The sequence below is a fragment of the Lathyrus oleraceus genome, chromosome 2 (genome assembly GCF_024323335.1).
Source record: "Lathyrus oleraceus cultivar Zhongwan6 chromosome 2, CAAS_Psat_ZW6_1.0, whole genome shotgun sequence".
NCBI lineage: Eukaryota > Viridiplantae > Streptophyta > Magnoliopsida > Fabales > Fabaceae > Lathyrus > Lathyrus oleraceus.
Window position 1 is genome coordinate 95,272,135 of NC_066580.1, and position 26,747 is coordinate 95,298,881.

The 26,747-nt window shown below is 37.4% G+C and overlaps 2 protein-coding genes across 2 annotated transcripts; one reads left to right on the top strand and one right to left on the bottom strand.

The window, feature by feature from the left end:
- Positions 1–2,831: 2,831 nt before the first annotated feature.
- LOC127118294 (uncharacterized) lies at positions 2,832–6,955 on the bottom strand. Its single transcript, XM_051048466.1, has 10 exons — positions 6,692–6,955; positions 6,530–6,605; positions 6,251–6,348; positions 5,382–5,483; positions 5,172–5,258; positions 4,842–4,958; positions 4,144–4,247; positions 3,798–3,937; positions 3,561–3,697; positions 2,832–3,453 (listed from the first exon to the last, which is right to left on the bottom strand). Exons 1-10 carry the CDS (start codon positions 6,872–6,874, stop codon positions 3,268–3,270), a joined length of 1,230 nt encoding a protein of 409 aa, XP_050904423.1. The 5' UTR covers positions 6,875–6,955; the 3' UTR covers positions 2,832–3,267.
- Positions 6,956–18,462: 11,507 nt separating this feature from the next.
- Positions 18,463–20,196, top strand: LOC127122075 (uncharacterized). Its single transcript, XM_051052482.1, has 3 exons — positions 18,463–19,330; positions 19,534–20,006; positions 20,122–20,196. The coding sequence occupies exons 1-3, from the start codon at positions 18,463–18,465 to the stop codon at positions 20,194–20,196; spliced, it is 1,416 nt and encodes a 471-aa protein (XP_050908439.1).
- Positions 20,197–26,747: the final 6,551 nt, after the last annotated feature.

Here is a 26,747-nt window from a genome sequence, read left to right on the forward strand (position 1 = left end):
CCATTCGGTTTCACGCATATCCGATCTTTCCATTAACGGATCGTTTAGACGATTATAATCTAGGGTGCTTCCGTAATCGTTGAAAACATTTTTAAAAATCGCTAAATTTCAAAAACTGATCTATTCAACCCCCCTTCTAGATCGGTATTATCGTCTAACAAGTGGTATCACGAGTGTCGGTTCATCTAGTGCTTTGCATATAACTTTTTAGAAAATGAGTAACGATCCTAAAGGGGTGTACAATAGGGCGCCTATTTTTACCGGTGAAAACTATAGTTATTGGAAAGATTGTATGCGTATCCATATCAACTCTATTGATAGAAAAGTATGGAAAGTCATCCAAGATGGTCTTATGGAAATAACCATGACCAATGCAAATGGTTTTGTTATACCCAAACCTGAAGCACAATGGAATGAAGAAGATGATAAAAATTACAGTTATGATTGGAAAGCCAGAAACATACTCATCGCCGCCTTAGGTGTTGATGAGTATTATAGGGTTTCCCATTGTACTAGTGCTAAAGCTATGTGGGACTCATTGCAAATTACCCATGAGGGAACCAATGATGTCAAACTAGCTAGAATCAACACCTTAACTCAAGAATTTGACCTTTTTCATATGGAGGATAGTGAAACCATTGCCGATATGCAAAAACGATTTTCTCATCTAATCAATCGGTTAAATATTCTTGGTAGAACTACCCCTAATGATGTTGCTACTAATAAAATCTTAAGATGTCTTAACATGGATTGGCTACCAAAGGTCACCGCGATTAAGGAAGTCAATGATCTAAGAACATTGGACATGACAACATTGTTTGACAAGCTTCAAGAGTATGAGCAAGAACTCATGAACCTTGAGAAACATGAGATGAGTCAAAAGAAGGAAAAGAAGGAGAAAGCTAAGGATACCGAAAGGAAGTATATCGCTTTAAAGACTTCAAGATATAAGTCATCCACCAGTGATGCGTGTGAGAGAGAATCAAGTGATGACGATAAAGATTTGAATGAAGGCATGAAACTGTTTGTAAGGAGGTATAACTGATACCTTAGAAAGAATGAAGTCCAACATAAAGTGTTGTAACTGATTAACACGGGGGTGTAACCGATTATAGCAAAGGCATAAGCACTTCTGAGTAGTGAAAAAGCAAAAATCTCGAAGGTGTAACCGGTTAACATCTGATGTTAACTAGTTACCATTGAATGCAATTTATTTTTTATGTCAATTGTAACCGCTTAACCAGATGGTGTAATCGGTTACAGGCCCAAAAAAATTTAGGTCTCAATCATTTTGTAACACTTGTATAAAAGCTTAGATACATTCCCATCTCAAAGTAATATGAATATCTCTCTCTCCCTCCCCCCCTCCCTCTCTCTCTATATGTGATAACTAACAAGTCGAACACATCTCTTCTTCCCTCCCTCCCTCTCTCTCTCTCTATGTGATAACTAACAAGTCGAACACATCTCATTAATGCAGTAACATATATAATTGGGATGTACATGTAGATTAGCTTGCATTGGATCATGAACAACCAAAATATTTATATAGAGAGGAAATTTTAGATGAAGATGACTATGCATCAGAGTCGGGTTTCTTTTGAGAAAGCTGCTTAAAAAATGCTTAGAAAACTTACAGATATACATCTTCGCTCGGAATTCAAAGATATATTTTCAGATTATATATTTTTTCAAACTGTGGTGAACTTCAAAAAAGTGAAGACGGATGCATCTCCGGACATAGAAATGACATTTCAGGTTTTCAAAAATATAATAGGCACATATAGGGTGGAAAGAGTATTCCCCTTCGTAGAAATATCTTTTCAAACTTGAGAGGGAATATTAAAGCAGTCTGTCAAGCACGACAATAGAGGCCATAGCCGGTTAACACCAAGTAATGAGCAACACACTATCTAGTATCCTTAAGACATATAAGGCCAAAAAAATTGTGCAGCCGGCCTGGCTTTTGTCCTAGCAACGCTAAAATGTCCACGTAACACAGAAGAATGAAACTCTTCTAAGATAGTGGTAGTGAGCTCAGGCGATGGAGGCACAACTACTGGATTTTTGCATGATAAAACATTACTTTTAACCTGATATAACGGGTCAGAACTGCTACATTAGATACATTGTTGTTGCAGATAACTGTGGACTTGGCATTAACAACAGAGGTAATGAATGGGTAGAGAGTTTTGAGGTCCTGAAACTGCCATAAAAAAAAGACCTAGACAAGGCATCAACAGCCATATTGTCATTGGCAGATTTGTATTCAACGGGGAAGTCAGAACCCAAAAATTTATGCAGATTTTTGTTGCTACTGAGTTTCAATGATAAAGAGTTTGATTACTCCCTTCGTTCCTTTTTAAGTGTCATTTTTTGACTTTTTACACATATCAAGAAAACTAATCATTATTGTTACTTTTCAAACAATAATTCTTCTTTTACCTATAATACTCTTAATTATTTATTACATTCACTTTACTTTTTCTCTCTCTGCAATCATTATCTAAGGGTAATTTTGACAAAATTACAATTAATACTACCTTGAATTTTGTAAGTGACAATTAAAAAGAAATAATTTTTTTGCAAGAAAACGACACTTATAAAGGAACGGAAGGAGTACTATTTTGAGCACTCATGTCAATGATAACACTATGCAACTAAATCACCCATTTCTTTCCTAAGACACACACTGTCGTAGTAGGTATTGAAGGAGAAAAACATACATCAATATTTAATTTTAAGAAACACGTGGATGCCTCATCCATCCACACCTTTTATCAAACATGCAAAAAGAATCAGTTTTAATAGTCAGATTTTTACAAACAGGATCAGCAATTGCACATAAATAAATATCATGCAAAAGGGGTTCAATACAACGAAAAATATCTCCCACGTCCACCCTATGAACTTCAAAACCCTAATCACTTATTGACAACAATATATACTTGTAGTAAGTAATTCTCCAGTAGGTTGTATGCCTCAGTAATACTGCCAAAAATGCCGAAGAATCTAAAGACTTCTAATTTTCCCAGACCTTAATAACTCAGCAATATCTCCAACAACCAAATAAATGTCTCTCCACAATTCTCTTATAGCAAGAAACTTGACATCACAACTCAGGCATTAACAACAAACACCTCTATCACTTTATAATTGGTTCATCGTTTCATCAAACCTCTCGTTGTTTACTTCAAATTTGTGGACGTATGACCAGTAAGTAGAATGTTGATAACAGTAAGCAGCCATTAAACTGACACGGTGCAATCAACTTGTAACTGCAAGATCCATATTTGGCAGCTGGGACTCAAGATTGTCAGAGTCTGTGACCAAAGGATTTTTCTGGAAATTGTTACGTAGCTGACCACAAGCTGCATTTGCATCCAGTCCTCTGGTTTGGCGTACACTAGTGGTTATTTTAGCTGACTCCAAAGCATTAACAAATGCTTGCACCTACGAAATGAGAAGTTTCGATTTAATACTCCAAATTATTTGAATAAATCAAACCATGAAGTAAATCGTGTTTAGAATGAAACTGAAGCATAAGAAAATTATCATACAGCTTTCCTGTAAGGACGGCGAAATTCAGAGCCTTCTATTGGATTAAAAGGTATCAGGTTGACATGATAACCACTGCCATATTCGTGTAGTAGTTTAGCAAGTTCTACTGCATTGTCTACCGAGTCATTGATTCCAGCTGTTCAAACATAATGTCAGGAAAGTTGCAAGTACATACAAGAATTTCACTAATCTTATAGTACGGGGAGAAGCAAGAATATGTTGGAAATTTTCTGTACCTAAAAGTGCATATTCAAAAGAAACACGTCTATTTGTTTCCTGGAAGTATTCCTTGCAGTCTTTCATAAGTGCATCCAATGGGTAGGATTTTGCACTTGGAACAATTGTTTCCCTTAGTTTCTGGTTAGGAGCGTGTAGACTGATACATGTTACGAAAGAAAATTATAGACATATATCATTAAGAAAGAATCCACCGAATGATATATATAGCAGCAACAAACCCAGACCAAACACCAAAGTATCAAACAATAAACAAAGAAAGACTTAAGATAAAAAGTACTATATTGACAATTCACTATGAGGTTGTAATCCTTGAGCGACGAAATCAAAATCAAGGACGATTACCTCACAGCTAACGTGGATTGAAGTTTGTGAGAAGCTAGCTTCTTTATTGTATTTGGAACCCCCACAGTGGAGATAGTCATCATTCTTTGCCCAATTTGTATATCCTATAAGTCCATCCAAAATCCAACATTAGCACTCTTACATGCAAAATTTATTATATGCTCTCTCTATCATAATAAAATGAAATAAGACCAAGCAAAGCATTATGCTGATAAAACGATTTTCTTTTGACAGAGTGAGCATATATATGAATACATTTTTTATGCATGTGACACAGTCTGTTCTGTTCTCTTTGGTTTCATCTTATCCTGTGGAACTAAAATCTATCACCTTATATCCTGATCAGTTTTACTTTGAACATGTACCAAACATAAAACATAACTTGCAAGTTCTGTTCTGTTTTAATTTCTAAAGAATTCCTGAAAAATTAAAACAAAAAACCATGTCCCTCCCCTGCATGAAATCATGAAAATATAAAATCACTTAAAACAATTGATCAAGTAGAAAGAGAATCTAACAATTATTAAGATGGCATCAAATACTGTAACGACTGGTCAGTCCCAGAGTTTAGATTATAATGTTTACCAAGTTAAGAGCATAGATGGACTCTTAAACTCTCAATATCAAAGGGTGCTGTTACAATTACATACAAGCATCTGATAAGGAAATAATTATGCATATCATATGCATTCATTCACCTTATTCAAGCAATGGTGTGCCTCAAGTACTGCTTTCAGGTTTAACATTGGTTCACCCATTCCCATAAAGACTACATTCGACACCCTGCGCTTGAAAACCTCCTCAATGGCCAATACCTGTTTACAAAAGATGTGGTGTTATCTTGTTTTGCAGCAAAAAAAGTTGAGCTTGCTTAAGAACGTTTGCAATCCCAAAAATGGTGACATTGCTTTATTTGATCTTTTCCATTTATTTTCTAACATATTTACTTCTTTTAAATTAATCTAAACTTCCCTAGTGTGAAATCTAACATCAAACTACTTTAAATGTATGTATGCACACGAACTAACCTGCTCTACAATTTCATGGCTCCGAAGATTCCTTGAAAAGCCCCCTTTTCCAGTTGCACAAAAAGAGCATCGCAGAGGGCAACCTACCTAAGCATTGAAATAACAGATGGACATGAAAAAGAAAATGGAAAACATCAGTACATATTATCACATAAAACAGAACTCGGTTTCCTGATCAACTCTATGCAAACATTAGAGTAAGTCAAACACCTGTGATGAGACACATGCTGTCAAGCGAACTGAACCCTTATCATCTTCAACCGGAATACCAACAGTTTCAATCAATCTGTTGTCCTCCAACTTTAACAGCAACTGCAAAGTCAAATTCCAACCAAAAAAAGCAAGAAATAAATGAAACATCAATGACTGCATCATTTAACAAGCAAGTTAAATATCCTACCCTACTAATACCAAGTAAAAACAACTTGAATCATTGCCAGAAAACGAGAACCTGGCCCATGAAATCAAATCATTTGTGTGTAGTAGACAACTCAACACATATAGTGGTCACTGGACTAAAACAACAATAAATCACTTATAAAAAACGAAAAGCTACAATGCACAACAATAAATCAAGGTAACTGCTAACCAGTGTCACACAGGTTAAAAAAATTAAAAGTTTTTCTTATTGAGAGTATAGCTATAGAAATGAATACTCTATACAACAACAACCAATCCTTATCTCACTAACTGAGGTCGGCTACATGGATCAACTTTCAACATAATGTTCTATTCCGTACCATGTTTCTCTCCAAATCGTTAATCTCAAGATCTTTCTTAATAACTTCTCTTATAGTCTTTCTAGATCTTCCTCTTTCTCTAGTTGTTTGACTTCTCTCCATCCGATCTACTCGTCTTACAATAGAATCTACATGTCTTCTCTCTACATGCCCAAACCACCTAAGTCTATTTTCCACCATCTTCTCTATTATAGGTGACACCCCAAAACTGCTCTAACTTCCCATAAAAATTTACAATTTCTTGACTTCTTAACCTGGTTAGTAGCAGTTAGCAGGAACCATAAATTAAAAACAACAACAAAAGGGTTGCTGAACTGTGACTATAGTACCATTCACTACCTTAATAGTCCCATCCGTTGCAACAACCTTGTTGAAAATAGGAGACCTTCCCACCTTCCATCCAGCTTCCTCAAGCTCATTCCTAAATGCGAGAGGCACTGCAATGCAAGCAAAACCACATTGAAAAGTGAATACATTCATCCACAAACACGACACTACACTGACACCGACACCGGTAGTAATTTAATAAAATCGAAATTATTGAATGTAATCTCACACTCACATGAACCAAATTAAAGAAAAAACAGAAAATAAGATTAAACAAAAAAAGAATCTCACCCTGAACGAATTCCTGAATATCTCTAACTTTTCTCTTGTATATAAGATGATAAAGTTGCTTCCCCCTAAAACCTTGCTATGAAAAATTCAACAAATAATTCAAAACCAGTTGAATTGAATAAAGCGATAATGAAGAGAAATGGAAAATGGGAAGAAATTTACCTGACCAAAATCAATGGCGAGTTTCTGAAGGTCGTTCTCGGATAAGCCAAGGAGAACCTGAGACTGAGGAGTTGCGCGAGGAGAAGAAGCAGTTGCGAAGGAGATGGCGGCACGTGTGCGAGGGGAAGGGCGCACCGCCACACGTGCGAGGGGTATGGAACAGTGGTGAAGCATCGCCATCATTATATCTCTTACAGAAAGGAGATAACGAAGAGAAGTTAGGAACCAAACCCCATAAACCCTCAGCAGTAGTAGTATTATGTAAAAAAAATTAATTGTATTTATTTTTGGGTCCTTTCTCTCTTTGTTAAATACTTAATATTTCAATTAATACCATTAAAAATAGTAGAGAATCCACGTGATAAATGAAACCATAGAAACAATGGGGAGTTATGATTCAAATAATCAAAGAGAATTTCTATTGATTAAAAGAAGAGATTAATTGAAATACACTGTCAGTGTAAAAGGGTTTTACACCTTCAGTTAATTATAGACGTTGGATATTAAACAAAGTTTGACTTTTATTTTAAAAATCTATAAAGTAATACAAACGGGTGATGGTGATGAACCGACGGTGTAAAACTTTTTACACTGACAGTGTATAGTAATTAATCTCTTAAAAGAATGTGTTCTTTATTTCACTTTAAGTATTTCTTTCAAATCTTATGAATGTTTGAAATCTTATGAATGTCCATGTTCGAAAATCTTATGGACTCAATCAGCAAAAGACCAAATGAGTGAGTCCAGATAATAATATCATAATCAACTTTCATAAATCTTTCTCGAACAACCCCTTATTTTGCCATAGTAAAAATATTTGATTTATCATCCTTGATTACACCATCTTCACATGAAAAATCGTATGTTTTTTTAAATGTACAACCATACTTTGAATTATCTGTATCAGTTTTTTCTACTATCACAACTTTGTGATAAATAAAATTTAAGTCTGCATGAGATATATTACTAGCTAACTGTAAATATAAATTTTGTCATTGAATTTATGTTCTACTATTGTGATACTTTGACCAAATGTTGTTTGTATCTCATTGTACTACAATACAATTATATTGTTCATTGCTTCTCAAACCTTGCGAAAATCACTCTTACTATCTTCCAACCATTTCTTCAATCTACCATATGAACATATTCAACTCATTTTGTCGCTGTGTTACCAAGGTGTCTAATATAATTAATCCATGCACAAACTAATTTCTCATTCGTCTGGTATAATATTTTCGTTCCAACATAGTTTAAGAAAAAAAGTTGAATATTTTGCACGCGCACCTCTAAACTGCATGACAAAATCAACATATGACTTCTCTGTAGAAGAATTGATTATAACATTCCATGTTTCCATTATAGGTTCTAATATTTGTGTAGGTTTGACCATTTTTTCATCTCCATCCTTGATTTGTTTATTTTCTAATATTTCCTTAATTTTAGATCTCACATTTTTTGTTATGAGATACAGACACCATAAAGAATATGATGTAGGGAATATTTTTGCAACAAAACTTATAAGTGAATTATTGCGATCAGTGACAATCACTTGTGACATATTTTCTGAGTCTTTCAATAGATTGCGACACATTTCTAGAGGTCAAGTAATATTATCCTCTTTTTCACGTTACAAAAACGTAACGTCAATTGAACATATCATTTTAGTAGAAGTAACACTAACAATTTCAAGCGGAGGTAACTTACATTTGTTTGTCTTATAAGTTGAATCAATTATTAATATAGTGGGAATGTGTTAAACAACTTGATGGATCCAAAATGTATCTCTAACATATTTTTCATCCTCACACATTCTATATCTATAAAAATAATAATGTTCATCCAATAGTTTCAACAAATATTTTCATATCTTAGACCTCTTATCGCTTTATTTATGTGTCGAACATTATGAAATTGCTTAATATTTAAGACAATGTTTGGTCCTTTTCGTTTAAAAGTTGCAGATATGTTTTTGTGATGAACCATGTTCCTTGTCTTCTCAACAACAATTTTATTCTCATCAAAATGTAAATGAATGACAATAAGAGGATCAACTAATTTGAGATCCAATCCATGGTTATGTACATGATAACTCACTATATGTCAGATATTCAAGTCCTTATTATTTGACTTTATTTTGTTACTAACAAGATTTATTAGGTTAATTTAAGTTCATTTTGTTGTTTTAAGTAATTTTGTGAAGAGCACAATAGGTGCTATCTTTTGTGATTTTTATATGTTTTTCACTTGTGTAGCATTGCCTTATGATAAGTTCTGACACGACAGAATTGGAGCATCACTTTAACCTCGTGTTTCATCAAAGTCTTAGATGCAAAGAATATTATAAGGAGCAAATGTCTATGGCATTGGGGAAAATATGGAAAAATGTGAAGATTGAAGTGAAAGTGAGATAGAAGACTTAGATGGATAAAATCAAACACTACAAGAAAAAATGATGCAAACATTGTCATGCATGGAATTATGCGCGTCGATGTTTGTCTATATAGCATACCTGCCGCATGATGTGTTGTCCCTTGCATGCTGGAAATGTACTACTTGAAGCTGATTTAAAGGAAATGAGAAGGAATATATTATATAATTAGTGTTCATAATTAGTGAACTCTTCTACCTCCTATGTGCGAGGTAAGTACATTGGTTATTCTCCTTCTATTATAAACTAGCTTTTTAATTTGAAATCTCCCCCGGTGTATGCTCTCATGAACTATAGGCAAGAGCACAAGGCCATAAACGAGGAAATGACCCAAGTAATGTTAGATCTTTTTTGTATGCTAGAGGCGGCGTGGGTAATTAAGCGTGGGTTAGAACTACGTCTTAAAATCGCAGAATTCCACCAAATTCCTAGGGTGTAGGCCTCATTTTTTATTCAAACTTTAGAGGCTGCATCTAATCAATCACAATTCATTATGAAACGGTGTTTAGGTTTATTAGCTCTTTAAAGGGGGGGACCTATTAATTTGGGGTTGTTAATTGCTGATAATATTAAATATATGGCTAACGCTGCACAAAAGGCTCGTGGCCATTTGTGTATTATAAATTAATTATGCAGGAGAGTAAGTGTGACAGTTTACCCCGATGATGAGATAATCAGTCCAAAGGCACCACTCAACACTTCGACAATAAGGAGGTTGCAAAATATGCATCAAAGAGAAGTTGCTCAAAATGATCAATAAGAAAATCAATGAAGGAATGATGAAGAATTCAACCTGCCACAAGAGAAACAACAACTACAACCAATACAAGGTCAACAAGCATCAAAATTTCAAAGAAGGATGGAAGCTCACGCAGTAGGGGTTACAAGGTGGATAACATAAGTTTCACCCACTATGTATGTTGAACCTCCCAAATTTGCACTGGTCTTCAGAGACTTTTATGAACAATAAGAATACCACATGCCAACTCGGAGCTTAAGAGCCCGATTTGCATCAACTGAAGAAATGGAGAATTACTTCACAAATCAAGATCAAGAGCAAGCAAGGAGGAGAAACCACATGCGCATAGAATGGACAAGGAAGAATAATGAATTCAACAAGATTATCCTGGTTCCTCTCCCCAACTAGTACAGTTTCATTGCCTCTACAAGAGCTTTTCACTATAATCAATATTTACACTTTGCTCAAGCACACTTGCAAGAGAATTCACTTGCTCAATCAACCTAGAAAGAAACTTATGCTCAAGCAACCTTGCAAGAGACTTATGCTCAATTAACCTAGTGTCACACTCTGATTTTGATCCTGAATCGCCGATTCAACATATTCATCATAGCTATTGCATCTATACATAGCATAACATGCATTCCATACCGCATAGTGCCTAGAATATCAGTCGAAATAAATTTTTGGAATTACAGGCAAACCAGTTGAATTAATCGCCAGATGTGCGTCAAACCAGTAGATGAACTTTTTTAAAATCAAGCTTGCAAACACCAGTTTTATTAATCTACGTTGCGCGTAGTTTAATCTAGTATGCTCAATTTATTTTTTGGCTAAGTTTTCGATCACCTTTTGACCCGCCTGAGCCTTTTAACCGGTCAAATTTTATTTCAAAATTAAAAGAAACGCTGTATTTTTTCAATAAGTATATTTCGTGTTGATCATTTTAGTGTATCCAATTTAATTTTTCGAGCGAATTTTCGCCCGACTGTTATTCGTAATCAGTCATTTTTATTTTTGTTTCCTTGTCCAAATATCCAAATTAATTAATCAGATTTCTTCTACTATTTAGTTTGAATTTAGGCTAATTGTTTTAATAAGTTTTATTGTTTATTTTATTTATTTAGCATTAAAATGTTGATTTTTTTTAAAATAAAAGAGAAGAAGGAATCAAATCATTATCCGCATAGGATTCCCCAACGGATCTTTTTCTTCACTACCAAATAAATTGTCTCTCTCTCAAATTAGGTGCTGACAGCTAGCGGTACGAAAAAAGGGAATAACGGATCTCTCACCCACTCACACGTTATCTTCCTCCACTCTATGAGATTTTGAAGAAAAAAAGAAAAGGATCTCTCTCACGCTCTCACAACAAAATCTCTACTGCTCATTAAGCCTTCACCAAAACTCTTACCCTCCCTAAAAAAAGAGAGAACTTTGCTTTATTATTTACTTTTCTCATCTTCACCTATAGTTTTCTTTTCTTACACTTGACCAAACATGCTAGCAACAATACACCATAACCGGCGGCGCCATTCTCACCATACACTCCTCCAAACCCCACCGTTGAACTAAGCTTTTGCCGTGTTGTCTTTCTCTCCGTCGTTTGCTCGGTATTTCTCTATCTTCCTCTTTCCGCCGTCCAACTCATACACACGAATAGAACCGACTACAACTTACTTCCTCCGCCTTAGACCATCCACAAATCACCTTGGCCGCTCAGCTCTTCACATTTTCGGCGAGTGACACCTCTGTCCATTGGCTCATAATCACCTCGCCGCCACCACAAACAAATCAGTAAGAAGAACAACAACACTTATTGATATTGGGTAACGATTTCAACTCACATTCGTGTTGATTTTTGTTGCATTTAGTTTCATTTATTGTATTCATGTGGGACTTTACTCAATTGTTTATCGTCACAATGATCTATGTGAATGTTTGAAGCGATTGAGAGATCCTGCGCTCATGTTCAAATTGGGAGTGATGAATAGTATTTGAGGATGGTTAGTTATTGTGTGTTTTAGTTTTAATAGAGTTTTTTTTTACTGTATGTTCCTGTTTGTTTCTTGTTTACATTATTTAGTATGTTCCTATTTGTTTCTTGTTTACATTATTTAGTTTAATATTAATGGCCTGTTTGTTTCTTATTTATATTATTTAGCTTAATATTAATGGATTTTTTTTGTTTGGTTAATTATAGTACTGTTTTATTTAATTGTTTTTATCACTTGTTGAAATGTTGTCTCATGTATTGATGATTAATATTCTTGGGGTATTTATCAATTGAATTGAATTTATGTTGTTTCGTTATGATTGTAAAGCTTATGTAAAGCTTACGTAATGGTTGTGAATCGAATACCATATAATGTGAAGTTGCCGACTGTTTAATTTTCATTAAATTTCTAATCATTTTTATTATTATTTATCTATGGTAGTTGATTGGGTTTGTTGAATCGATTGTAGTTTTGGAGCGATTCGATTCGGAATGTTCGAACTAATGTGTTTCATTTTTGCAGAAATCTCAGTTGAAACTAAATTGATAAATGGTTATGGACTGCTACTACATTGTAATATTATTACTGCTACTTGTGATTTTTGGTTTTTATTTTACGTTTTTTTATATTATATTTGTTAATAATCCCATGTTTATCGATATACTTCATCGCGTTTTAATTAATCGCATATGACATTTCGATTGTTGTCAACATGTGCAAACCGGCTTTGAGCACATCATCTAGGTTTTGTTTGTTCCTCAATTTCCATCTGTCTTGCACGTCTTTGCATTATGTGACCTTGATTCGTATTCTCGCATCCCGATTTAAATCCGTGCACATCTCGATTTTACAAATTTTGATTTGATTTTCTTGTGAATTTAATTTATGTTCGTTATTTTCTTCACACGGCTTACTCTTGGGCCTTCTTACAATGAGACGGTTCTCTTGCACCAACACTCATACATTGCATTGCTTGTTGGTTAGGCCCGATTTAATTATTTCATTATTTTGAATCCCCATTCGACAAAATGTATCCCCACTCCCAGGATGTGTAATAATTTTACTGTTTTATTTCTTTATTTGCTTGACTGTCTAGCTATTTATTAACACAAGAATAAAATCAACAATTTCCAAAAGATCAAAATAATGACTCGATCCAATGTCGATTATTTTCCCAATAAACAAATCAATCCATTTTCTTTCTATCTATTCCATTTCTTTCAAACCACTTCATTCAAATCTTTCTCAATCGTCCACCAAATGCTTGATCCAACGTCAAGTCATTTTCATAATAAAACTCAAAAAATACTTAATTTCTATTTAACACTTTTCAATAAAGATGGAAATGGAGCGTGGTGGATACCACGCACTCCTGAGATTAGGATTCAAGATGGATATCTAGCCTATCTTAGCTCTCGCCATCATCCAAAAAATTTCAATGCGGTTTCTTCAAACCCCTTCTCAATCAAATTCTAAAACACTTAATTCTTATTAAACACTTTTGCAAATAAGATGGAAATGGAATGTGGTGGATACCACGCATTCCTGAGACTAGGATTCGAGATGGATATCTCGCCCATCTAAGTTCTCGCTATTACTCAAAACACATTCAAACCAATCAAACTCTTTTCTCGCCACCGTGCGATTGACCCTTAAACCCTTTTCTCAAACGAAAGGTATTTTGTTTCAAGACGATGCAAAGCAATGTTTCTCCGCTTGTTTTGGATAGTCCAACAATGTTTTCTTCGATTGACACAAAGTAGCTTTCGCTAAAATCAACCAACAAATAAACATTTTCTACCTAGAACTACGTGAACCTTGAGTTCTCTATTGAGATATATAGGAGCAGGATTTGTAAATCTTGTCAGGCCTATTAATAAAAAACTTAGGTTTATTCTCCTTCGTAAAAAAAATACAAAAACATTTTTTTTATTCTTTTTTTCCCACCTAACAACTTGAGAAGCCTAACATTTTAAACTAACACTAACGCGCACAACTAACCTAACGGTTCCCGTTGAGTACAATGGACGTGAGGGGTGCTAATACCTTCCCCTTGCGTAATCGACTCCCGAACCCTGATTTGGTTGCGACGACCATAATCATTGTCGTTCTTTCTTGGGTTTTATCATTATTTCCCCTTTCCTTTTAGGAATAAATAAACTTCGGTGACGACTCTGTTCAGTCGATCATTGCGAGCGTGCAATTGCGCTTTGCTAGGTTGTTCTCTCACATTTTTCCGAGGTACGACAAATGGCGACTCTGCTGGGGACAACTGATTTCCCTAAGTGAGTCAAGCCTAGTTAGGACATTTCTGTGCCTTTGTTTCTTTAATTGTGTGGCTTTTTATTTATTTATTGCTTATGTTATCTTTATTGTTATATTGATATATATGTTATATATTGGTTTCATTGTGATGTTGGTACTTTTGATATTCTAATTGCAAACCATTTGGGAAAGACTCTACACCCGAGTCTAGAGTGAAAAACATAAGATAGGATGATGGTTGAATAGTACAGACTCCCGAGGTGAATACTTCGTAAGAGTCTGTATGAGAACCTCACTTAGAGTAGATCCTTTTGCAAATATTGTCACCCGAGGTGAATACTTCGTAAGCTTCAATATTTCAAAAGGGTATGTGATCTAAGAACCTTTTAGAACATTGAACCTTTGGCCAACTAGGAATAATGGTTACGTAGTATGGATTCCCGAGGTGAATACTTCGTAAGAATCGGTACGAGAACCTCGCTCAAAATAGATTCTCTAGATGGAGTTGACGATCGGAAAGTATTTTCCGTAACGTCAAACATTCTTTTGAATCCATGACTCTGAGTATCCTGTCTAGAACCAAGTTGATGGTTGCGTAGCACGGACTCCCGAGGTGAATACTTTATAAGAGTCGGTACGAGAACCTCACCCAGATTAGTTTCCCTTGATGGAGTTGATGACCGGAAAGCATTTTCTGTAAGCGTCAAACATTCTTGTGAATCAGTGACTCTGGGGGTCCTTTGTAACAAAACCCTAGATCATACCCGGTGAGAACCCCATTTTGGAAAGTAATCAGATTTATCCATACCTCGGACCTTTGAACCTGTACCAAAAAAACATTGCATCCATCCATTCATTACATACGCATAAAAAGCAAAACTCTTAGTTTGTTTCGCATTGTTTCAGGAATCCAAGACTTGTTAGCAAAATGAATCCTGAGAGAAGAATCACTTTTCAGTTCAAATATAAGAACATGGACCTTGCCAGCCTGCAGAAGTTGAGTGCCAAAGTAACACCAATCAAACTCAATAACTTTGTGCAAGACTATGGAAGAATTTTGGACATCTTAAATGAGAAGATGGACATGATGGTCGCAATGACTATTGCTCAGTTCTACGATCCACCTCTATGTTGTTTCACATTTTCTGACTTCCAGTTGGCTCCTACCTTGAAGGAGTTTGAGAGGATTGTATGCCAGAATTTGAAGGATCATAATCCATTTCTGAAGTTTGATGAAGGTATTCCTCCCAAGAGGATAACTTTAGCTTTGGGTCTGAAGGTTTCTGAAGTCGTGGACAATTGGGATGTGAAGGGAACTTTCAGTGGTTTTTATAGGAAGTTATTGGAAGATCAAGCTAAGAAGATGGAAAAAGAAGGGAATTGGAAAGCTTTCTATGTTGTGTTAGCTATGTTGGTATATGAGATAGTTCTCTTCCCAAATATTGACCATTTTGTGGACCACTTGGCGGTGAGAATCTTCCTCTCTGGTAACCCTGTACCGTTCCTCCTAGTGGACCTCCACTATGCTCTCCATGAGCGTCATGAGAAAAAGGGAGGAACTATTTTATGTTGTGCGCAGCTGTTGTATGCCTGGTTTAGATCTCATATTCTTGAAGAAGGTCCTTTTGTATCAAAGGAACTCAAGCCCTCTAAAAAATTAGCTTCTCTCACCTCCAATCATGTTAAGTGGTATATCAGGGATTGGGAAACCGAGGATGTTATTATCAGCATTGGAGACTTCCCCAATGTACTTTTGATAGGAACCAAGGGATACATCAACTACAACCCCGTGTTATCTTTGAGGCAACATGGTTACCCTATGAATGGCCCTCTAAAAGCTGAAGCTTTAGAGCCCTTCATCTTGCACAGCGCTGAAGCAGATCACCCCATGATGAAGAAGATCAAGAGGTCATGGCAAGCGGTTATCAGAAAGGGTAAAGAATTGGGTAAGAGAAATGTCATCGCTCGAGAGCTTTATACTTGTTGGGTGAGAGAGAGGGTTCAAATGGTTAAACTCCCTTTTCCATTTGATCCTTCTATCTATCCATTGGTTCCTGAGCCAGAACCCATATTACCTGAAGATGTGGAGAAGCTTAATGCCCGTATTAAGGAGCTGAAGTTGGAGAATGCTGACTTGAGGATTAAGCTCGGCCGAGTCTCGGTAGAGAATGGGAATTTGAAAGATGGTCAATAGAAGAAGGACAAAGAGCTCGAAATTTCCAACAAAAGGGCTAGGGAGTCTGAGGCAAGGAAAGAAAAGTTCGGACAAGCGCTCTATAGTACTAAATCTGTGTTCAAGACGAAGGAGGAGGAGTTAGATAAAGTTGTACTTCGGATCCAAAAACTCAACAAAACTCTGGAGTTGACTCTTGAAATGAAAAGGGAAGCACGGTTGATTTCTGAGATTCGTACTCGTGAAATTGAGAATACCATTCAGAAATACAAGGATGCTTTTGAACGTGAGAAACTGAGGACTGAAGAGTCAGAAAGAGTTTGCATACGATTGAACTATCAGTTGGAACAAGCCAATGCTAGAATCCAGGCACTTGAAGGTGTGGATCAGGGTGTTGCATATCTGATGTTGCTGAGTGAGTGCAGCTATTGGAGAAACCTCTATAGGGAGATAGAGGTGACCAAGGTTGAAGACTTGCACATCATTCAAGACCTCCAAGGACTTTACACTGAGTGGAAGGGAAAATTTCTGAGGCTGTCCAGATTTGCAAATTCCATCATGCAAGAGCTACCTGAGAAATTGCAAGAAGCTGATTGGTGCATGTGTCTAGAGAACACCCTGCATCAAGTTTTTAATTTCATTAAATTTTGTAAGGCGATGTTGGAAGGGCTGACTACCGACCTTGCTACGGTTCAGAAAGCCCATAAGCCATAAGCACTTTGTTTGTATTTGAACTTTGTTCTAAATTAATGAAAAACCGCTTTTGGGATTCATTTTATTGTGTTTTATTGCTTTATTGCTTTAAATGCTTACGAACAAATGTTGTGGCATTTCTGAAATGAATGACTGAAACTAACCAAGTGTTTTGCAAACAAGATGCATCTATACATGCATTTATACATTTTCAAAATAGAGTCTCACTCTGTCCTTTCTTCCTCCAATTTCACGTTGAATCTTCAACACCCGTACAATACTCGCGCCCGAGCAAGACAAAGGATGGCTGAACAAGAGCAAGAGAGTGCCCGAGTTAGAGCTGAATTAGTTGAAATCAAAGAGGGCATTTCCTAGATGAGAGAGATGCTACAAGCTTTAACCTTCAGATTTGAGGCTCCGCAAGCGACCATGATTTCGGAGATCACGGGCCCATCAATTGAAGTCCAGCTTCAGAGGTCGTTACCTTTAACCCTTCCTCCATATGAGCTACCTTAAGACTTCATCCCTCGAGCGGAAGTAGTGCATGACATGGGGCAATTTGTCCAATAAGCTATGCCATTACCGGTTTACACTGATGCACGCCCAGTCGTCCACACCGTTGCTCCATCCGTTGCCTATGCTAGGCATATTCCGCACTTTGAAGATCAACATCACATGTATCAAACTGTCGACTCAACCGTTAGTGGTGATGAAGTAAGATTTGAAGATTTCAGAGAAGTGAAGGAGAACATGCAACTCCTTGAGAAGAAGTTCCGAGCACTAGAAGGAGACCACGTCTTTGGATCTGCTGCCAAAGAAATATGCCTTGTATCTGGTTTGGTGATTCCGACCAAATTCATCATGTATTACCGTAAAATGGCTGCTCACGTGGAAGACGACAAGCTGATGATCCACTATTTTCAAGATAGCTTGAGTGGGGCTCCTTCCAAGTGGTATTTAAGTCTAGATCAGAGTAGGATCAGATGTTTCCAAGACCTGTCATACGCGTTCATAAAACACTACAAATACAACATGGATATGGCGCCTGACAGAAGACAGTTGCAAAGCATGTTCCAGCATGACAATGAGTCCTTCAAGGAATATGCTTAGAGATTGAGGGAACTGGCTTCTCAAGTTGAACCACCTCTTACTGAAAAGGAACTGGACGAACTGTTCATCGACACTGTCCAACCCCAATTCTATGAGAAGATGGTTGGAAGTGCTTCCTTGGGATTCTCTGAGTTTGTTGCTATAGGGCCTCGTGTCGAATATGGATTAAGAAATGGCAAACTTGCGATTGTGGTTGGAACTTCAAGTGCTAATCCAAAGAAGTTCTCTGGAGGGTTTCCTAGAAAGAAGGAAGGTGAAACTAATATTGTGTATATTGGCCAAGAAAGAGCCCCTCCAAGGAGAAGACAACAATAATATTCACCACAGTAGTATGTTCAACAACCCTTCCCCTATCAGCAGCCCATGTATCCTATTCAGTACGCCCCACAACCGTACGTAACTGCTGTGACACCTGCCTTCAATCAACACCCTGCTCAGGCTTATCAAGTGCCTCTGGTTTATCGACCAACTCCAGTTCAACAACGTGTTGCGGCTCCTCCAGTTTATCAACAAGCACTAGCAGCTCCTGTCTATCAACAACCGAGAGCTCAAGTTCCGAGGCAAAATGCTCAGAACCAGAATATGAGGCAAGGGGATAGGGTGACCTTCAATCCAATTCCAATTTTGTACGCTGAGCTTTATCCCTCTCTGTTGCAAAAGGGTTTGGTGGTTCCCAGACCTATGGGACCTCCACCTGATCGTCTGCCTCCATGGTACAACCCTAATGCACACTGTCCTTTTCATGAAAGTGCCCTCGGGCATGACCTAGAGTGTTGCTATGCTTTGAAGCATAGGGTTCGGGAGCTGATTGACAGCAAGATCATGTCTTTTAAGGATATGGGACCGAATGTGAAGAACAATCCTCTTCCTCTCCATGGAGACCCTACGGTGAATGCCATTGAAGATGCCTCTGTTGGTGTTATGGTTGAAAAGGTGGATGATGTTAAGACTCCTTTGACAGCATTCCACGCTCGATTGGTGGGAGCTGGCCTAATTGACGTTCGTCATGACAACTGTGAAGAGTGTGCCACACACCCAAGGGGGTGTCAGACGGTACGTGATAATATTCAAGACTTAATGAACAAAAGAGTGCTTCAGATCTCTAGCATTACAAAGAATGAAGATGTGTTGGTAATTGAACCTTGCTTCAATTTACCTGAACCAGTTGAAATCCCATACTACAGTAGTGGAGTGGTTCCTGCAAATAGTCATCAGTCACCTGTTGAGATATGTATGCCCACGCCTTTTCCATATGAGAGCACCAAGTTGTGCCTTGGAAATATGAGACTACCGCTGTAGACAAGGTTGTTGAAGGAAGTGCAGACGTTGAGGTAATAAAAGTTGTGAGTGAGGACGTCACCAATATTGCAGGAATGAGCAGAATGACCCGTAGTGGTCGAATCTATACGTCTGAATTCAATGTGACTCCTTAAGGGCCGGCCAAGGAATCTACAGTTGCAACTCCCGTAAATGAACCCGAAGTGGTCCAATCTGAAGATGCTGTTGAATTCTTGAAGTTGATTAAGAGAAGTGATTACAAGGTTGTGGACCAGTTGCATCAGACACCATCTAAAATTTCTATTTTGTCTATGCTATTGAACTGCCAAGCCCATAGGGAGGCTTTGTTGAAGGTGCTTGCCCAAGCTCATGTAACACAAAGTATAACAGTAGACCAGTTTGATGGGGTGGTTACATACATCACAACTTGCAATACTTTAAGCTTTAGTGGAGAAGAATTACCTGAAGATGGACAAAATCACAATCGTGCTCTCCATATCTCGGTAAAATGCATAGATGATGCTTTGGCAAGAGTTTTGGTTGATACCAGATCTTCTTTGAATGTTATGCCAAAGAGAACACTCGCCAAGTTATCTTATCAAGGACCAACTATGAAACCTAGTGCCTTGGTAGTGAAAGCTTTTGACGGTTCCAGGAGAACCGTGATTGGAGAGGTTGAACTGCCCATATTGATTGGTCCTCATGTATTCCCGGTTAATTTCTAAGTCATGGATATTAATCCAGCGTATAGCTGCTTATTGGGGCGTCCTTGGATTCATGTTGTGGGGGCAGTCACCTCCACTTTACATCAAAAAATGAAGTTTGTGGTGGATAATCAATTGATCATCATTTCGGGAGAGGAGGACTTTGTGGTCAGTCACCTTTCATCCTTCAGATATATCGAGGCTGATGAGGACGCTTTGGAAACTTTTTTTCAAGCTCTTGAAATAGCCAACGCCACTTTTGTGGAGATGAAGGACCTGGTTGGGAAAGCTTGTTCATCTTTCGCTTCTCTGAAAAGCGCAAAGTCTAGCGTTGAAGGAGGAAACCCTGAAGGTTAGGGTCAGGTTATTGATGTTCGTGAGAAGCGTGATCGCTTTGGTTTGGGATATGTGCCTTCCGCTGCGAAAGGAACCCGAGTCCCTGCAAAGGACAACACCCGAAGCATCCAGGAAGTATTCCTCAGTATAGGATTCATCTATGGAGATTAGGTCAATGCAATTGGAGATAGCACTGAAGATGAGGATGAACCCTGTTTGGTTTACCGATGTAAGACAGTTTTGAACAACTGGAAGGCGTTTGAGATCCCCGAATTTTTTCCTTTGTCAAAGTAATAATTGTTGTTTTTTTTCATTTCAAATCCTTAGCTCTGCTCAAGGCTAATGGATCGTGTTGTAGGGCCCCTTTTCATTTTCAAATAATCATTATCAGTGAATGAAAGAAATTTTGTTAAATTCTTATTATTCATTTATTTGCTTTCTCCTAAGAAAATGGAAATCTTTTCAAACAAATTTTTTTTCATTTATGCATCTTTTATTTTTATTTTTCTAAAAAAAATCAATCATTCAAACATGCAGAGTAAATGATAACCCCGTTGAATCCAATGACTCTACTCCTTCTCATAACTTTGACTCCCATATTTACCAAGCAGAAAAAGAGGGTGAGGAAGATTGTTACATCCCCGACGAATTGGCAAGGCTGCTCGAGCACGAGTTCAAAGCCCTTCAACCACATGAAGAACCGGTGGAAACAATCAACCTTGGCGCAGAGGAAGAGAAGAAAAAAGTCAAAGTCGACACCACACTTGAAGCAAGCATCAAAGAGAGATTAGTTAAGCTGCTACAAGAATATGTGGATGTATTTGCATGGTCATACCAGGATATGCCAGGCTTGAACACCAACATCGTTGAGCACAAGCTTCCGCTTCAGCCAGAATACCCGCTAGTAAAATAGAAACTCCGAAGAATGATCGCTCGACTTTATGAGTCGAATTGGGGTACAAACTGCAAGTGCACAGTTCTATCGCGTAGTTTTAAAAGATATCGATCCCACAGGGACTTATGAATCGATATACCGTTATCTAAGGTTACTTCGTAAAGCTAAGGTGAATAATGTTTGATTGTTTGGGGGAAAGCTAAAAACTAAACTAAGATCTAGATTAAATATTAATAAAGCGGATATCGGTATGTAGTTCGTCGTAATTAGGGAATCAATCCTTTGTCGGTCTCTTGGTTTTAAAATAAATCTTTTCAGTTGACTTTATTGATTAAAAGTTTTATCTCAAACTCTCGCTCTGTTGAATAAACCATGATTTTATGTTAATGTAGCTGTCACTTATAATTAAGTCAAAAAACCATTTTTTTGAAAGCAATACAGTCCATAGAAACTCTTTTCAAGAAAACACTGACCGTTTAAACATCCTTATCTCAAACTCTCGCTCTGTTGACTTAGGTTATATAATTAAATTCGAATGCTTAACTCTCGTCCTCACATTCAATCTTTAAAAATACTTTTTGGAAAAGATCGGAATTTAATTAACTCTAAAACTTGCTCTCGCCCTGATCTAGAATTAATGTCTAATTTACACTGTCCAGTTAAAACCTCAAACTCTCGCTCTATTGATTTTAACTTCTTTATGTCTTTTACTTTCGTAAAAACCTTTGTTATTAAACCTGTAAATTGAGATCGTAAAAAGAGTGATTTTAATTTTAAACTTAATTTAACCGACTTAGTCTTGATTCCTTATTCCGCTTACTTTACATACCGATATCTAAGCGAATTAGCCAGACATGCTAAACAAACTAAAATACTTATCATGCATAAACAGACTCATCCCAGGCAGATAATATAAATAAATAATAAAACAAAGCATTAAATAATAATTAAAGAACCTGAATGAGTTAAACAATAGTCTTGAACACTCCACCACAAGCCGGTAGGATTTGTTCTTGGATTCTTCAATTAAACAACAAATTAAAACGAAGGAAATAAAACTAGATTCTAACGTAAGGTTAGATCCGGTAAAAAGGTGCACAATAGTTTCCGGTGTAGAAACTATTGTGCAAAAAGAATTAACTAAATGCTAAAAAGGAAAAAAGGAAAATAGAAATTGCAAGGGAGATAGTGTAGAACTCGTAAAAATAATAAAGAAACAATACTGCTTAAGTTGCTGGAAAAGAAAATGTGCAAAAGCGAAAACGGCAAAGGAAAAAATGTGGAAAAGCTTCGGAACCCTTTTTGGTTTTGCAAGTGGCTATTTATATATGCTTGAGTAACCGCTTCCGCTGCCAAAAAGGTCTTCAACGTGCATAAAAGCATGGCGTAGATATAGGGCTCAACACTCCCTCAACGCTCAACGTCTCTGAGGCGTTCCTTGCGCCAAAAATGTAGGGGAATGGTGTGACGTTCGTCACACCATGTGTGACGTCCGTCACAGGAGTGTGCAAGGCGTGACGCTCGTCACGCCCTCTGTGACGTCCGTCACATGCACGGCACCTGCGTTTTGTGCTTTGGGCTGGGCTTTGACATTTGGTTCATTTTCTCTCCTTTTTGCACTCCTTTTCTTCCATTTTTACTTGTGCTTCAAAATAAGCCACCTGAGACAAATAGGAAGAAAATACCGCGTAATATCTAATAAAATGAAATGAACTGAAATAAATAATAATAAAATTTAATTGAATTAAGTCCTAAAATATGATATAATTTCGTGTTATCAAACTCCCCCATACTTAGATCTTTGCTTGTCCTCAAGCAAAATTCAGTATAGAACTCGTTAAAGGTTTTAGCCAGATAAAATTTCAAAACACACATCAATTCGTAATAGGTTGCAAGTGGATTTAGTTTAGAAGTAACTTGAGTTTAATCTTGGCATCAACAACCACCGTCACAATCTAGATAACCCTGCCTTATGCAAATCAGTTCAAGTACACTATGATAGCTATCCTGGTTCCTTTACTCTTATTTCACCCGTTTTCATTCTGGCAAAATCACATTAAGCCCTTTATCTTTTCGCGCACATAGTGGAGTAACCGGTTAGTGATTATGATCCCCTTTTAGCTAGAAGTTCTGGTACATAAGTCGGATAACTTCGTTATTCATCCCATTGCAAATTGCGGGGGATCGAACCGTAGTTCGCCCTACCAAGTTCAGTACCAGAAACCTGCTGAACCAACTTGTAATGGATCTTTCATATTATGTTTTTTTTGTATGATCTGCAACCTTTAGATTAAGTGATCTGGTAAGGATCACCTAACTTAATTAGTGCACTTCCTGATATATATATATATTTTTTATGTTACTTTGGGAATCATTCACTTATATTCATCGGCTCTCCACGTAGTTTGCTATTAAGATGGTGCTGACTTCTCGTATAAACTACTCGGGGTTACTATAAAACTAAAAGTTCAAGGGATTGGTATAATAGGTACTTATCCTGATCTAACATGTTGAGGTTCGTTTAGAGTGTTTGGCGGTAGTGGTCTTTGTCTTAATTCGTCTCAAGATCGATAAGATGAGCAACCTTTATACTTATTGGGTGTTGAATTTTTGTTGTGGCTCATGAAAGTTTGAGGGAATAGATAATAGAAATTTGTTCACACTCGGGACTTAACTTAGAATAATAGATTTTTTTTTTAATAAATAATAATTAAAATATCAATGAAAGGAAAGGTACATACTTGAAAGAAAAAAAAATGGAAATAGCAAGAACATGGTTTCCCCCCCATACTTAAACTAAACATTGTCCCCAATGTTTTAGGGAAATGAAATACAATATGGAAAGGAAAAAGAAACTACAACTAAGGCTGCCTTCCGCCTCTGGTTCTTGGACCTGGTGATCGTGGATGTAAGTCTAAGTTGTCGAACCTGCTGAACAACTCAGTAAACCGTTGGTCGGTTATGGCATTCCTAGCATCCTGTTGTTGTTGCATTTGACGCATCATTTGCATCATCTCGACATTCTGTGCCTGCATACCATCAATAGCATCCATGATGTCGTCGTTGGTTGCAGGCCTTCTTCGTCGACGACGTTGGGAGGATGGGCCAGTTGCATTACCGGAAGGGTTGAGCGGGACTGATTGTTGTGCAGGAGCATGATCACCTTGCTCCATTGCTTCAAACTCGTCTGTGGGCGGGTTTGCATGTGAAGGCTCGGTGGCTTCGGGAGCGTTTAGATCATAGAGGTGGCGGTCGGGGTTTGTGACATCAGTTAGGGCGATATTTGGTAGAACAACGCTTGGGACTGCCTGGTTGTGCACCATAAGATAATATCCTCCGCCTACTCTGTTCTTAATCAGGCGGCTGGATCGACAGTAGCTGATATCCATAGATAGGGGAGGTAGAGATTCTAAAGTTTGGAGTTTATCCCCTAGGTTTAGGCCAAGTGCTATGGTGGTGATTAATCCACCAATTATAAAAGGTTGCCGGCCTCTAGCACATAAGGTGCGGATATGATGAAATAGAAAGGAGGCGGCGTTTACCTTAGTATCTGGTTCGAAGACGCATTGGAGGAAGAATAGCTCCTTTGAGTTGACCTTGCTGTTGTTTGGTCTTCCAAAAACTGTGTTTTGCAGGATGCGGATAAAGTACCGGATAGTTGGGTTATGTATATGGGAAAGAAGGAGCTCTTCCCAGTTGTAGGCATCTATACCGGAAATTTTCTTGAAAAGGTCAAAAACGTCAACTGTGTTCCAGTTTGAGTTTGGAGGGATTCTGGGGTGTACCTGACCTTCTATGGGAAATTGTAGCATGGTACTCAATTGGTTTTGGGTTAAGGAGTACTCAGTGTTAAACATACGGAACGTTGCGGTACCGGTTAAAAATTCGTCTTCACCGGCGGGAGTGGTGTAGTCGTATGAACTTAAGAATTCTAAGGTTAGGGATGGGTAGGTGGGTTGATTATGAGTGCAAAGGAAGGTTAAGTCGGCTAGGCGGAGCATCCATTCGATACCTTGGAGTAATCCTAATTGTTGTAAACAGGTTAAATCGGGATACCTGGTGGAAACGACGCCTCGCTGTTGGAAACGCTCGAATTGCTTCCTTTGATAATTTTCATCTTCGGATCGGAAGATGATATTTCCGAAATTCTAATTTCCTGCCATTGTGATGAATGAATTTTGAAGGAGTGATTTGGAAAGAAAAGAAATGTATTCGATAGGAGAGAATGGTTTGTGGTGAATGAAGGAAGGTTTGGTGGGTATTTATAGGAAAAGAATTTGGAAGTTGGAAAGGAGGTGGTTGAAAAGTGAATGAATGTGGGTAAATGTGAATAAATGGGGAAGGTAAAAAGTTGAAGGGGTGTAACGTTCGTCTCCAACGGCTCCTTAACGTTCACCTAGTCTGAAGGGCGTTACGCTCGTTACAGGGGTGTGACGGTCGTAACAGGCTCTTAGCGTGACGCCCGTGACAGAATGTGTGACGCTCGTAACACTGTCTGTTTGGCTAATGTTCAGTTAGCGTCCTTCAGGTAAGTTATTATATATTATTATTTTTTTGGTTGTTTGCTACTGATTGATTTATTCTGCAATTTAATTTCTCCTGCATGCTTATTCTACTTTGTATAATAATAAGTCATAGGTAGCAACAGTAGAGAACATAATAGCTATTGCATAATAAAATTAAATAAATAGCTTCAATAAAATGATCATAATGTAATATTGGAAAGAAGAACAAAAGAAATGCGAAAAGGAAACAAATGCGAACATGAATTCAAATAACATTAATGAATAATCTAGCTTAAAACTAAATAACTAAGAAAAACAAATAAATACTATCCATCTGCACGATCTCTGGCCGGAGGAGCAAAAGAGTTAACACGATGTAGCAACTCGCGAAACTGATCTGTCATACTGCTCATGTACCCTAGAACTTCGTGTCTCATGTCAGTAAATTCTTCTCTGAGGGCGTCATGTTCTGACATCAAAGCTTCAATGGCGGTGTTATAATCAGTTCCGGGCATATGATGCCGGAGGTCGGATACTGCTGATTCTTCGGTCTGAACAGGCTGAGGAGAAGGGTCAATATCATAATAGCCAGATGGTGTCTGAGGGTCAGATTCAGCATAAGGGATTTGGCCAAATGCCGAAAGAAGAAAAAAAAGTTTTTAATAAATTAAAATGAATTAGGAATGAATACTAAACAGAAATTAAAAGAATAATTAAGGAAGAAGTAGGAAGATAATAATAATAATATAAGGAAATAATAAAATAATTGTGGGTTGTCTCCCACTAAGCGCTTTGTTTAAATGTCGCAAGCTCGACAAAGAAACTGTTAAATATAATCTATTAATCCTGGAGGCATTTCGTCTAAGTGTAGGATTTGCGAATCTCCATTGGTTTCCGCATAGTGATAGTGTTTTAGACGTTGCCCGTTTA